The sequence below is a fragment of the Haplochromis burtoni genome, unplaced genomic scaffold, assembly GCF_018398535.1.
Source record: "Haplochromis burtoni strain Fernald_Lab_line unplaced genomic scaffold, NCSU_Asbu1 Contig_739, whole genome shotgun sequence".
Taxonomy (NCBI): domain Eukaryota; kingdom Metazoa; phylum Chordata; class Actinopteri; order Cichliformes; family Cichlidae; genus Haplochromis; species Haplochromis burtoni.
Window position 1 is genome coordinate 177562 of NW_024583100.1, and position 11693 is coordinate 189254.

General features: G+C 39.5%; 1 protein-coding gene across 2 annotated transcripts; it reads left to right on the plus strand.

Annotated features, from left to right (window-relative positions):
- The first annotated feature begins 6301 nt into the window (after nucleotides 1-6301).
- On the plus strand, nucleotides 6302-10572 carry LOC121812699. Of its 2 annotated transcripts, XM_042215506.1 has the most exons (6): nucleotides 6302-6382; nucleotides 6546-6700; nucleotides 6791-6890; nucleotides 7002-7112; nucleotides 7198-7232; nucleotides 7558-10572. In XM_042215506.1, the coding sequence occupies exons 1-6, from the start codon at nucleotides 6340-6342 to the stop codon at nucleotides 7708-7710; spliced, it is 597 nt and encodes a 198-aa protein (XP_042071440.1). In that variant the 5' UTR covers nucleotides 6302-6339; the 3' UTR covers nucleotides 7711-10572. The 2 variants fall into 2 exon arrangements, with proteins under 2 accessions (XP_042071440.1, XP_042071439.1); XM_042215505.1 differs by having other exon boundaries at nucleotides 6546-6890; nucleotides 7558-10566.
- Nucleotides 10573-11693: the final 1121 nt, after the last annotated feature.

Sequence of the window (11693 nt, forward strand, 5' to 3'; positions counted from 1 at the left end):
CTGAATTGCTGTCAAAAAATTAGTATATTATTTTATTCCTAAAGCTGTCAGTTTGTACCATTCTCCTAAAACTGGTGGCACTGTGAGTTTGAGGAACTGTACATATAACAAAGCAGCCCGCCTCTTTACAAAGAGATCACTTTTACTGGAGCGCAGTTCAGTTAGCAACATTGCAGTGGTCATACACACGATGCTGGAAGTTAAGTGGATTGCAGTTTTACTCTACACCTTAAGTAAGTAGACCCATCACTTTTTTCCTCATGAAAGAATTACTTGTTGTTGAGTAATTCAAGAGAACTGACAACAATTCATAGGCATTGTTTGGTTCCTGTGGAATTTGAAGTTTATGAAAACTTGTTGTTTGGTTCAGGTTGGATCTCTTCCATAGTCACACAGTTTCATGCTGTGGAGTTTCAGGCTGGTGAAGAAGTCACACTGCTCCAACTCCTGGTCACATATTCTGGTTCAAAATGATCAACAGACCTGACACGAGCTGCATCTTGTTTATATGCAGTGCTGATATCAATGCTTCTCTCCTTGTTGGTTTTCAAATTGACAAATATAACATGATGTCCACTGTGCTGTTTGTTAAGCTCAAACAGCTGGACTCATTTGACTTATTCTATTTCTTTGGTGAATTTAACACTAATGCAACATATTTAACGGTTTAAGGTAGAGCTTTTTTTAAGACATCCCAATAAAATACACATTCATATTTTACTAATTTTGATGATAATTACTTGCCTCAAACCACAGCAAACCAAACGTTATGAGAATATTCTTATTTAAGTTACAAGTAAAATTGTAGTGCTACATGTATGTCAATTGTCTCTGTCTTGAAAGAAACACACTGAATCATAACTGTAGTTCTGGAATGCAGATGCAACTCAATAAAAGTTTATTTACAGCACAGCAATAAACCACAAATCATTTTCTCTGTAAGACTTTCTTTCATCAATCTCTGTCTTTCTGTCTCAGGCAAAACTCTAAGATTTCTGTGCAGAAGAGAAAAAAAGGGTGAATAATTCACAGGGCAAATACTGAGCAAACATTCAAGCAACAAGAACCAGCTTCACGAAAGCAGTTAGTTAATCTTAAGTTATGGCTGGAAATAAGATTTTCAATAGGTGAACTTGTTACCTCAAAGTGTGTGGATGTAAAGGGTGGAAACCCAGGAAAGGTCCCAAACACAAAGGTGAGGTTAACACGCAGGTGAGGTTAACTCGCACCACACTTACAGTATTCATACACACCAATGAGACAGAAGTAGCACAGGAAGAACAATTTAGAGCAGTTTCCTGTGGTGAGTTATACTCACTTTTTTCCTCCTGCTCACCATCAGTCAAAAACTCCTGTTCGCTCTGCAAAAGGGTTAATGACTAGCCCGTGCTGGGCTGTCAGAAGACTGGTCGTACTCATCCTGCTTCCATAAACACTATTCTGCCCTCTGAGACTCTAATTACAGATCATTATGTTTCTGAAACTGATCATTTCTGTCCTCCTGTGTTTATCTCAGAACCTGTCTCTCAGCCTCTCAGCGGTTTCAATGGTAAACACGTTTGAAGAGCTAACTCGTCAGGCCAGGACTCCCAGTCTATTTACACCTACAGGCCAGTGGACACTCTTTCAATGCGGAGGATGTGCACACCCTGGATAGGGAGAGGGGAGTCAAGGAGGCCATTTACATGAAAAGGGAAAAACCATCTCTGAATCAAGGAGGAAGCCTAAGGGTACATTATTCCCCATCTTAAAATGCAGCCATTTCCCAACTCTCTGTGGATGGTGCTCACGGCCATTGATCAGTGGCCATGGCAATTTGCATATTAATGATCAAGGAACTGACCTCACAGCTCATTGTTCATTCAGTGGTGCTAGTTTCAGTCATTGTGCAAATGTTGTGTTTATAAGTCTGGGGAAACCTGCAGTCAGCTCAGACAGAAGAAGTCACTTGGATCAGTGATGAAACGTTTCTCCCACTGAAAACAACGTGTCCAGATGAATGGAATCAACTTTTATAGATTTACTTACCTGGATGACTGAGCATGCATCAAGACATGTCGCTCAGCCTGTTCCTGCTGGCAGTGTGACTTGGACCCTGCCTTCCACTGCACCCATTGTGGGTGCACCTGGGTGAGTGTGGCTAGGGCCCAGCCAGTCCCTGCTCCTGTTCCTGTTTGCATTCCTGCTTGCAGAGCAGCTTGGGCCACCTTGTACCCATTCCAGTTCTTCAGGTGATGGTAGCCAGGGCCCAGCCGGTCCCTGTCCTGGTTCCTAGAGCAGCTAGGGCCCAGTGTGTCCCCGCATCCATACCAGTTCCTCAGGTGGGGGCAGCTGGTGTCCATTGTTGCCTGCTCCTACGGTGAGACCAGTCCACCTCTGGGCCTGTACCAAATCCTTGCGTGAGGGTGGCCGGTGTCCAGCAGGCTCCTGTACCCACACCGGTTCCCAGGGCAAAGGCAGCTGACACTCAGTCCACTCCTGCACTCGTATCTGTTCCTTCAGTGGGGGTGGCTGGTGTCCAGCTAGCTCCTGCGCCTGCCCCTGCTCCTAGGGTGAGAGTGGCCAGGACCTGAACCTTTCCCTGCATCCATACCTGTTTCTCGGGTGGTAATGGATGGGGTTTGGCCAGTTCCTCCACCCATTCCGGTTCCCAGGAATAGATGGCTAAGCCCTCAACGCGAGCTCCAGCCGCAGCACCCAGAGCCTGCTGCAAGCTCTGCACAGCCCCGACCACAGGTTTCTGTACCAAACTTTTGGTTCAGACTCTGGGGCCGGAAGGAAGAAACGCACATGGAAACAAGACAGACCGGGGAGACAAAGGGAGGCGACACAAAGAGGGAGACACAGAAACAGTTAAGGGAGACGAGACACTGTGGGAGAGGGAGACATGAATGCACATGACGGAAGGGGAAAGATGGAATGAAACACAAGGAGGGAAATGTGAACAGAAAAAGGAAAAGAAATGCAACGACCCGTCCAAGACACACAGAAGTGCGAGGAGCAATACAGACACATAAACACAGACTACAAGAGAGGGAGACACAAAATGGACCCAACAAACAAGAGAACGTAAACCAGAAATTACATTACAACACAAATAAATCACAAAAACGCGCTCTCAAAATGGTGGGTCAAATGACCCAGAACCATGACACGTAGTTCTGAATAGCCGTTAGCTGACATGTTTTGTTTGTCATGGTTAAAAAAAATAGTTCCAAAATTAAAATGAACTGACTTTGCAGATGTTACCACAACTTTGGTTTGAGCTATGTCTTCAGTGTTGGAAGAATCAGAAGACAAAGTTGCATTATGAATGTGACCCACAAACTCTTGCTGACTGGCAGACTGGGAGGAGATAATTGTAAGTCTGATGTGCTAAATTCAGCATGCCAGCATGCCAAATGAAACTGAGACTGGTTGTTGTGACTGTTGTTCTCATCCCCGTTATCACAGCTATGGCTGTAAAACTCTGGAGATTTCAGATAGGTACTTGATGAAGACTACGGTTAGATCTATTTACGTTGTACCAAAATGATAAACTAATCCAATAGCACATTCACAGATGGTGTACAGTTATTTTTGGTAAATGGTATGTCATCCAGATATGGGCCAGGTCTGGCAATGATGGCACTGTTTATGTGATGGCATGCCACATCTGGCCCGATTGTGGTGTATGTGGCCCAGGCTCATAGAAAACAGGTCTAGCCCAGATCCGGCATCAAGCTGGCACTTCTGACTGACTGGTGTCATGGAGGGTGTCTGTCAAAAAGATGTGGGCAGGTCTGGCAGTGATGGCACTGTTTATGTTTCTATTTTCCTATTTTAGTTAGAAGACCCAAATGCCATGTTGCAATACTATACTGCTATGGTAGCCAACATTTCAAATGCAGGTTTGACAGATTTGTGAGTGTACACTTTATCCAAAACCTAGTGAGGGTTTACTCATGTTTACTACTGGGTGGCTGTAGCTCAGGAGTAGGTCACCTACTAATCGGAAGGTTAGTGGTTCGATCTCTAGCTCCTCCAGTCTGCATGTCAAGAGTGTGAATGTAGTTAGGAAGCACTCAGTTTAGAGAAAGTGTGTGATTGGGTGAATGTGGCATGTTGTATTGAGCACTATGAGTAATCCATGAGAGTAGAAAAGCGCTATATAAGCATCAGTCCATTCACTCTCTGAATAAAGTTTTGTCATGTTACTTTTGCACTATTATGTTGTTGTTATTACTCTGGGCCAACACAGGTCCAGCAGTGTGTCTGCAACTGGCCCATGGCTGCACACAACTTACACATGGCCCACATACCGCAAAAAATGACGGCCCTTTTGTGGCCCAGATCTACTTTGCCAGAGGTAATCCACACACGGGCCAGTTTGTGAGTCTGAAGGTTTGGGACCTGATTGACGTGAGGCGCTGACGTGAGGACACCTGTGGCCCTGGTTTTCCTGAAACAAGAGGATCTAGCGATGGCTTCCAAGGGCAGCCAACGATTCGTTGCTATGGACCAGGGTTGTAGTGGTGCACAAAAGTTACAGTTTTGTATATAAGCTAATTTATATAACATTTATGTAACATTCTGTCATTTATGTTAAACAATGAGAATATTCCAATGTGTCTTATTCCTAATGAAACAATAGTGGTACCAATACTTCCAACTTATAAAGGCAGCTTATGTAGGGGAGGCTGGTCTGTCATGACTGATGAGATCATCAGTTTGACAAATCTGAAGACATTTTAATGACAACTGAATCTCTGTGACTTTTACTTTCCAGAGTTAAGACAACAAAAGTTTCAGTTTCATTGTGAAAATGCCTGTTTGGAGACCTGTGATGCAAATCTGTGTTTAAAGCACTCTGGGTCAGCTTCTGTTGTTATATGAAGTAGACTTGACAGTCAGCACAAAAAGGTTAATATTATGTTATTTTATTATGTTGAGACATTTTTCATACTGCATGTTTGAAGTGTATTTGTTTAATTTCCAATAAAAATATTTATTTAACACAATGCAGTGGACTGAATGCATCATCTGAATGTCTGAACATAGTTTATAGGTAATCTGTCTACTAAAGAAACTGGTATGATGTATCAAAACACAAACATTAACTAATGCTGAAGAACCGACATGTGTTGTGACTGAAACATCACTTCCATCATTAAATGAGCTACTTGGTTGGATCTCTGCGTCTCTGAAAGGACTTTAAAAGAGAAGCAGCAAAAAAACAAAAACATCAAGAGGAGGAAATAAATCCCTCAGACAGACCAAGACGCCAAATGTTTTACATTGGTCACATCATTCTGAGTGAGCTCTAATCACCGCTATGCAAAAATTAACAATGATCAGCAGTTTCATAATTTTTAGATGAGTGAGTGTGGTACCAACAATCATTCCAAGTTAAAGCTGATTAAATACATTTTTGCCCAAATTTTGTCAGACTGGACAAAAAGGACCTGTTGATGTGACAATTGTGCTCAACAAGGAGCTTCACTAAGTTGCTAAATTATTCAGGACTGATTCAGTCGGTTCACTCGAAGAGCATTTGTGTTGCTGCATGCTAAACAAATCTAGATCAGGACACATCTTCGTGGTAAATCAATCTCACGCTGTTATTCACACAAACTCACATCACTACCCTCTGCTGTAGCAGGGTGACACTTGCACAGCCTCATATCAAAGGGTTTACTCCTCCACAGGCTGTACGTTTCAAACCCACACTAGCTAAAGGCTCCACACTGAGATGCACTTGAACCTACTAAGCCTTGCTAACATAATATAATCATGCATGATGAAAAAAGATACTTGATTATAGTATTAATACTTTATTTAGTTTGGGGCCAATAGTCTGCTTCATGCAATGTTAGCAGTTACAGAATCAACAGAGAACCTCAGCGAGTGCTCGATATCAGGAATTTTTGTCACGTATTATTACTGACACGTCTGATGCTGAGTTAAACCTTTTCAAAGAGCTGCGTAACCACTAGCACAAAGTCTTATTTAAAACATCTAATGGTAAAGACAACAAATATCTAATATATCAAAATGATACAGACTGACTGCTTTTGTAGATGTATTTTAAACTTGAGACCGTAAGACTAAGACTGTATTTTAAAATAAATCATCTATTAAATATATCCTATTAACCAGCATTATCTGAAATGCTGTCAAACAATAAAATATTGATATTCTGTTCTTCCTAAAGCTTTAGGTTTGCACCATTTTCCTAAATCTGGTGGCACCGTCAGGCTGAGGAACGGTACATATAAAAGAGCAGCCCGCCTCTTTATGTAGAGATCACTTTTACTGGAGCACAGTTCAGTTAGCAACATTGCAGTGGTCATACACACAATGCTGAAATTTAAGTGGATTGCAGTTTTACTCTACACCTTCAGTAAGTAGACCTATCACTTTTTTTCCTCATACAAGAATTACATTTTGTTGAGTAATCCAAGAGAACTGAATCTTGAGACACTGAATGGACAGTGTAGTTCATAGGTATTGTTTGGTTGTTTGGTTTTGGTGGAGTTTGAAGTTTATTTTGTTGCTTGGTTCAGGTTGGATCTCTTCCATAGTCACACAGTTTTATGCTGTGGAGGTTCAGGCTGGTGAAGAAGTCACACTGGAGTGCTCCAACTTTAGCAGACATCTTGGTCACATAACCTGGTTCAAAATGACCAACAGACCCAACGTGAGCAGAATCTCATCTATGGTCAGTGCTGAAGGAAATGCTTCTCTCCAAGATGGTCTTCAAGCTGGCAAATTTAACATGACGTCCAACACCTCTGTGCTGTTTCTCAAGATCAAACATCTGGATTCATCTGACTCTGGCTTGTATTTCTGTGGAGAGTACAAAAATGAAAAGACGGTAATTTCAAGTGGAACATATTTAAAGGTGCAAGGTAAGAGTGTAATTATGTTTTCTGTCATTTAAATCTTGTTATTTTGCATGACTTTTTACAGTCATGGGCAGTATATTACACAAAGTTTTATTTAAATTGTCCATTTTGTAGATGTGTTTGATGGATTAACAAATGTGATGCCTGTGATCCTGGGCAGTTTAATTGCTCTCCTTCTACTGGTCATCATTGGTCTGGCTGTCCAACTCAGGAAATTTCACTCAGGTATTTATATGATTTGATTTCATTTAAATTACAAATACAAAAGCAGAAGCGAATTACTGACGGATGGATTGTTCCTGTCATTTAGCTCAAGATGATGGACAGAATCCACAACAGAGTGAGGTAATCTATTTAAGATTTATTCTCACCAAGCAAGATATTAAACTTAACTGCCTTGAACCCATTTAGGGTAACAGTTGGAGGCCGTTCCTGACCATACCAGGCTTGAATATGCACATTTTAAGGATTTACAGGATGCTAACATCCAAATTACGTCTCACATATTCATTTTGGCATTGCAGTTTTTCTGCCAAAAGCTCTTTCATTTTAATGATGAAAGTTGAGTAGCTGGACCCCAACACTAGATGGGTTCCCTGTGACCTTCTGGATGTTAAGAGGTTAACAAGTAATGTGCAGGATTAGTGACTTTGAACATTTTCATTTACAGAATGTGGACTCTGATGACATGAACTATGCAGCACTGAATTTCCATCCCAAAGCTAAAATCAGAAGGCCTGTACCACAGAGTGAGATGGACACAAATGTGGTGTATGCTTCTACGAAACACTTGAAAAACAACAGGAAGATCAGCACAGAGTGAAAGCTGGCACACTGATCTCTCGTGAGGGATTTGACACATACACACATGCATATATTCAGTCCTGTTTTTTGAGTATTAAAATCTGATGAACTGAACGGACGAACATGAATATCTCAAGGATTATAATATATAACATGATTATATTATATTTTATTATATTATAACTGAATAACACAATAATGATAATATTATTTACACTTTTCAAGCTTTAACTATCAAAAAGAAAGAAAGAGCAACCCAATTTTGGGCCATTTTCACAACTTTCTAGTTGTAACTGTAACTGAGAAAATACCTTTTTTAGCACTATCTGAAAATTCAGTTTCTATTTGCATGTAAATTATTATAATAATATATAATAATATTAATTTGTATAAATTTTTATTCTAAAGTATTATTCTAAGGTAATAAGATAAAAGGTAAAATGAAATATGTATTCTTTTTTAAACTAAAAAGATATTTCTACTAATTAAGCAAATAGCAAACTGAATTTGTTATAACCTAATTTCACACACACACACACGACTTCTCTGAGAAATCAAGCATAACAAGCAACCACTGTTTCACACACTTTGGCGATCTTCAAACTTCATGTAAGAGATTTACTTCTCTGCAGCTCCTGTAAGTCCTGGAACTGAAATACCTACAAATCACTGATTTTATTCATTATTCTTCTCTTCTTTTGCTAATTTGTTTTCTTTATTATCCAAAGAATTTATGTCTCTTTTGTTTCAGCCCAGGCAATACAGTTTGGTGAAGAATTCAAACTGCTCTACTGCAAACTTCTCAGATATTCTGCCTTAGATACATAAACAGAAGCAGTCCTATTTGTCTGACCTACATGCTCAGATTTTATTAGCAACATTTATATCTACATTCAACAAAGTATTCAAAGTATTAATGTGATAATGGCTATAGTAAGTAATAAATTGGGCACATCATTTTTATCATTTAGGTGGAAATAAGAATCTTAACAAATAATGTAGAGATGTGAATAAACAGGTGACACAGCATAGCAAACACAGACATTTGAAATAAATTAATGCTTATCTTTAAAGAAGACCTTTCATAAATCTCCTTACCATCTGTCACACATATACTGGTACATTTGTGTATGTTCATATTAAAGATGGCCAAAGTTTCAGATAATGAGGTCGTCTTACGTACGAATAACCCCTGTGAGTCATAAGTACAGACGGCTGATTGTTCAGAGATAAATTTAGTCGTTAAACCCTTGCATCAGTTTGATGTCACAGATATAACTAATCTCACCTACACAGGTCTGGTTGGTAAAACTACAGTTTATGACGGGCAGCCAATCAGAAAGCTAGCGTAAACGGACAGTGAGGGCATCAGGAGGATTAGTTTAAAAGGAAATCATGAAAAACTGCTTCAGTAGTTGCCAAGAATAACTTTATGATGATGAGCTTAAATGCCCTCTTCTGAGAGCTATTAAGCTCTGTTGTTTAGTTGCATCTCATAAAGGGAAATCGTGTTTGACTCTTATGACTCAGCTCTTGATCTAGACTCTGATGATCATCAGGATGTAACACTTCATCTGCATGGAACAATTAAAACCAGGAGGCATGCAACAGGGGAGAAATAAGAAACTCGTGTTATCCATGCTGCGACCAGACAGCCTGAACACAACCAACTTTTTAAGATAGCGTTGATACGTTGTGTCTGTCCCAAAAAAATAAGATCGCTTCTGTATTGTGATTAAAAGTTAAGCTTGTAATAAATATGATGAACATGATATTGTTGTCTTTATTAATTTTGATGTTGAAGGACATAAGTCAGGACCTTAAAGACTGTCAAGTGTTTCTTAAGCTGAGAGTTAGATGGAGGTTTGTCGAGGAGAGAGTGAGATATACATCATGAGCAACAGGAAACAATAACACGGTGTGGTCTGAGCAAAGCTGACTTTGAGATCGTGAGGTCTGTCACATCAAATATCTGTCTCTTGTTTGTCTGTTGTTGTCTTGTTTGGGGTTTTTTCTAAATAAAAAAAATTGTTTCTCAGCAGAACCACCTGTCTTCAGTATGCTATGACAGAGCAGGTGTAACGCTGGTGTAATGAGTGTTCTTTGAGTTTGGACAACATTTCTGATGCTGCAACACAAAATTTATAATAATAATAATAATAATAATAAAGTATAACAATCCAGGAAATGATGTATGCAATGTTTATTGTAGATTCATATCATTTGTTGGAACATTTTCAATATAATTATCCGATAAATAATATAGCTGCGGATGCATATCCATGACGTTTGTGTCAGTGCAATGCACAGTCACAGTATATGAATGCAGCTAGTTAACAGAGCCAGCTAGCGTTATGTGAGAAATAGCACACAGTGCTTTCTCACCTCAGATGCTAAAACCCCAACGTGGTGACCCACAGAATGCAAGCGCTCAGGCGTTAAGATGGAAACTTTTTTATAGTATATTATTTATCGGATAATTATATTTAAAATGTTCCAACAAGATGAACATCATGGACAAGTCGGGTTTAGTACTGTCACGTGAGGCCGAGCAGTCAGCTAGAAGCCAGAGCTGCCTACACTGACATACCTGTCAATCAAAGTGACCAAGTCCATCATTTTAAGCCTTAAGAATGTCTAAATAGATGAGGCAGTCTTGGGGAAATTACTCCTTTTAGAGCCATATTTAAGAGGACATAAGAACTGCAGATTTTAGCTCTTTACTAGTTGGTTTCATTTTCCAGCCCCAGAAATTGCTCTTTAATTACAACTTATATATTTACTAGTTGTACCGATATCGCCCTCTAGTGGTCACAGCAATTAAAACATATCTAAGATAGTGGTAAAAGATACACAAAGTCTGTTTGGGGACCAGAATAGGCTAATTGTTTCTTTTTTTCCCCTACAGTCATTATTTTTCATCCATTATTTATTTTCCACCATAAATGTAACTGCAGCTCAGGAATAAACCATTAATCTTTCAGATTAAACTCCTATTGAGATTTCTGTGTATAAATGAGCATTTATTGACCTTTGCTTTGCTTTTGTAAGACATTATCTATTTTTTGCATATGACCTCACCTGTCCATTATTGCATTTACTCTGTGGTAACATTCACACCAGTGCGGTATTTCTATCTATATCTTGAATCAGGTCTTCAGCTGCCTGAATCACAGCCACATACAGCAAGCCGCTGTATCTTTTGGTGGACTTCCTGTTGTTATTTAACCTGTCTGTAAGTGTGAGATGTGGCGTGGCAGTTGCACAGCCTCAGATTATATTCTCCGGTCTATACCAGGGTGATAGCCACAGCAAAGGTGCTGGTGCACAAGTACACAGTCTGCCTATAAGCTGCTGCTTCAAATAAGAAGCTATCTATATGCGGCTTCAGACTGCACAACCTTGGGAACCTTTACTGGCACTCAATCTTTCAATGTATTGGATAAGTGGATTAATCCAGGCATGTTTCCAATTCTGTCACATTTTGTGTGGGTCAAATAAAACAGGTCTAACAGACGTGAGTGAAGTGCCCTGCCCCCACCTTCTTCAAATCAAACAAAACTGATGTCAAACGTGCTGTGTGCTGATTTTGTTTTAAAGACATTAAAAAGATTAACCTTTTGTGTGACTCCCCATTTACATGCAGAAATTGGAATATATCAGATATTCAAATTATTCAAACCAATGAAGTGTGTTCTAGTCTTTGTAATAAGATATTGCGATCAGTAGTATTGAATACTGGACTGATGTCCAACAGGACAAGCACAAAGATGAGCATAACAAGGTCATTAGTAACCTTCACTGCTGTTTCTGTGCTAAGATTCACTCTAAAACTCAGAATAAAAATATTCAAATGAACCATTCCTCAATTCTTTCTTGAAAGAGATATTTAAAATTAAAGCAGTAAATAACGATAAGAGGTTTTGAGCATTCTTGTAGGAATGTGTAACAGACATGTTAGTGGCATACAGGGAGTGCAGAATTATTAGGCAAATGAGTATT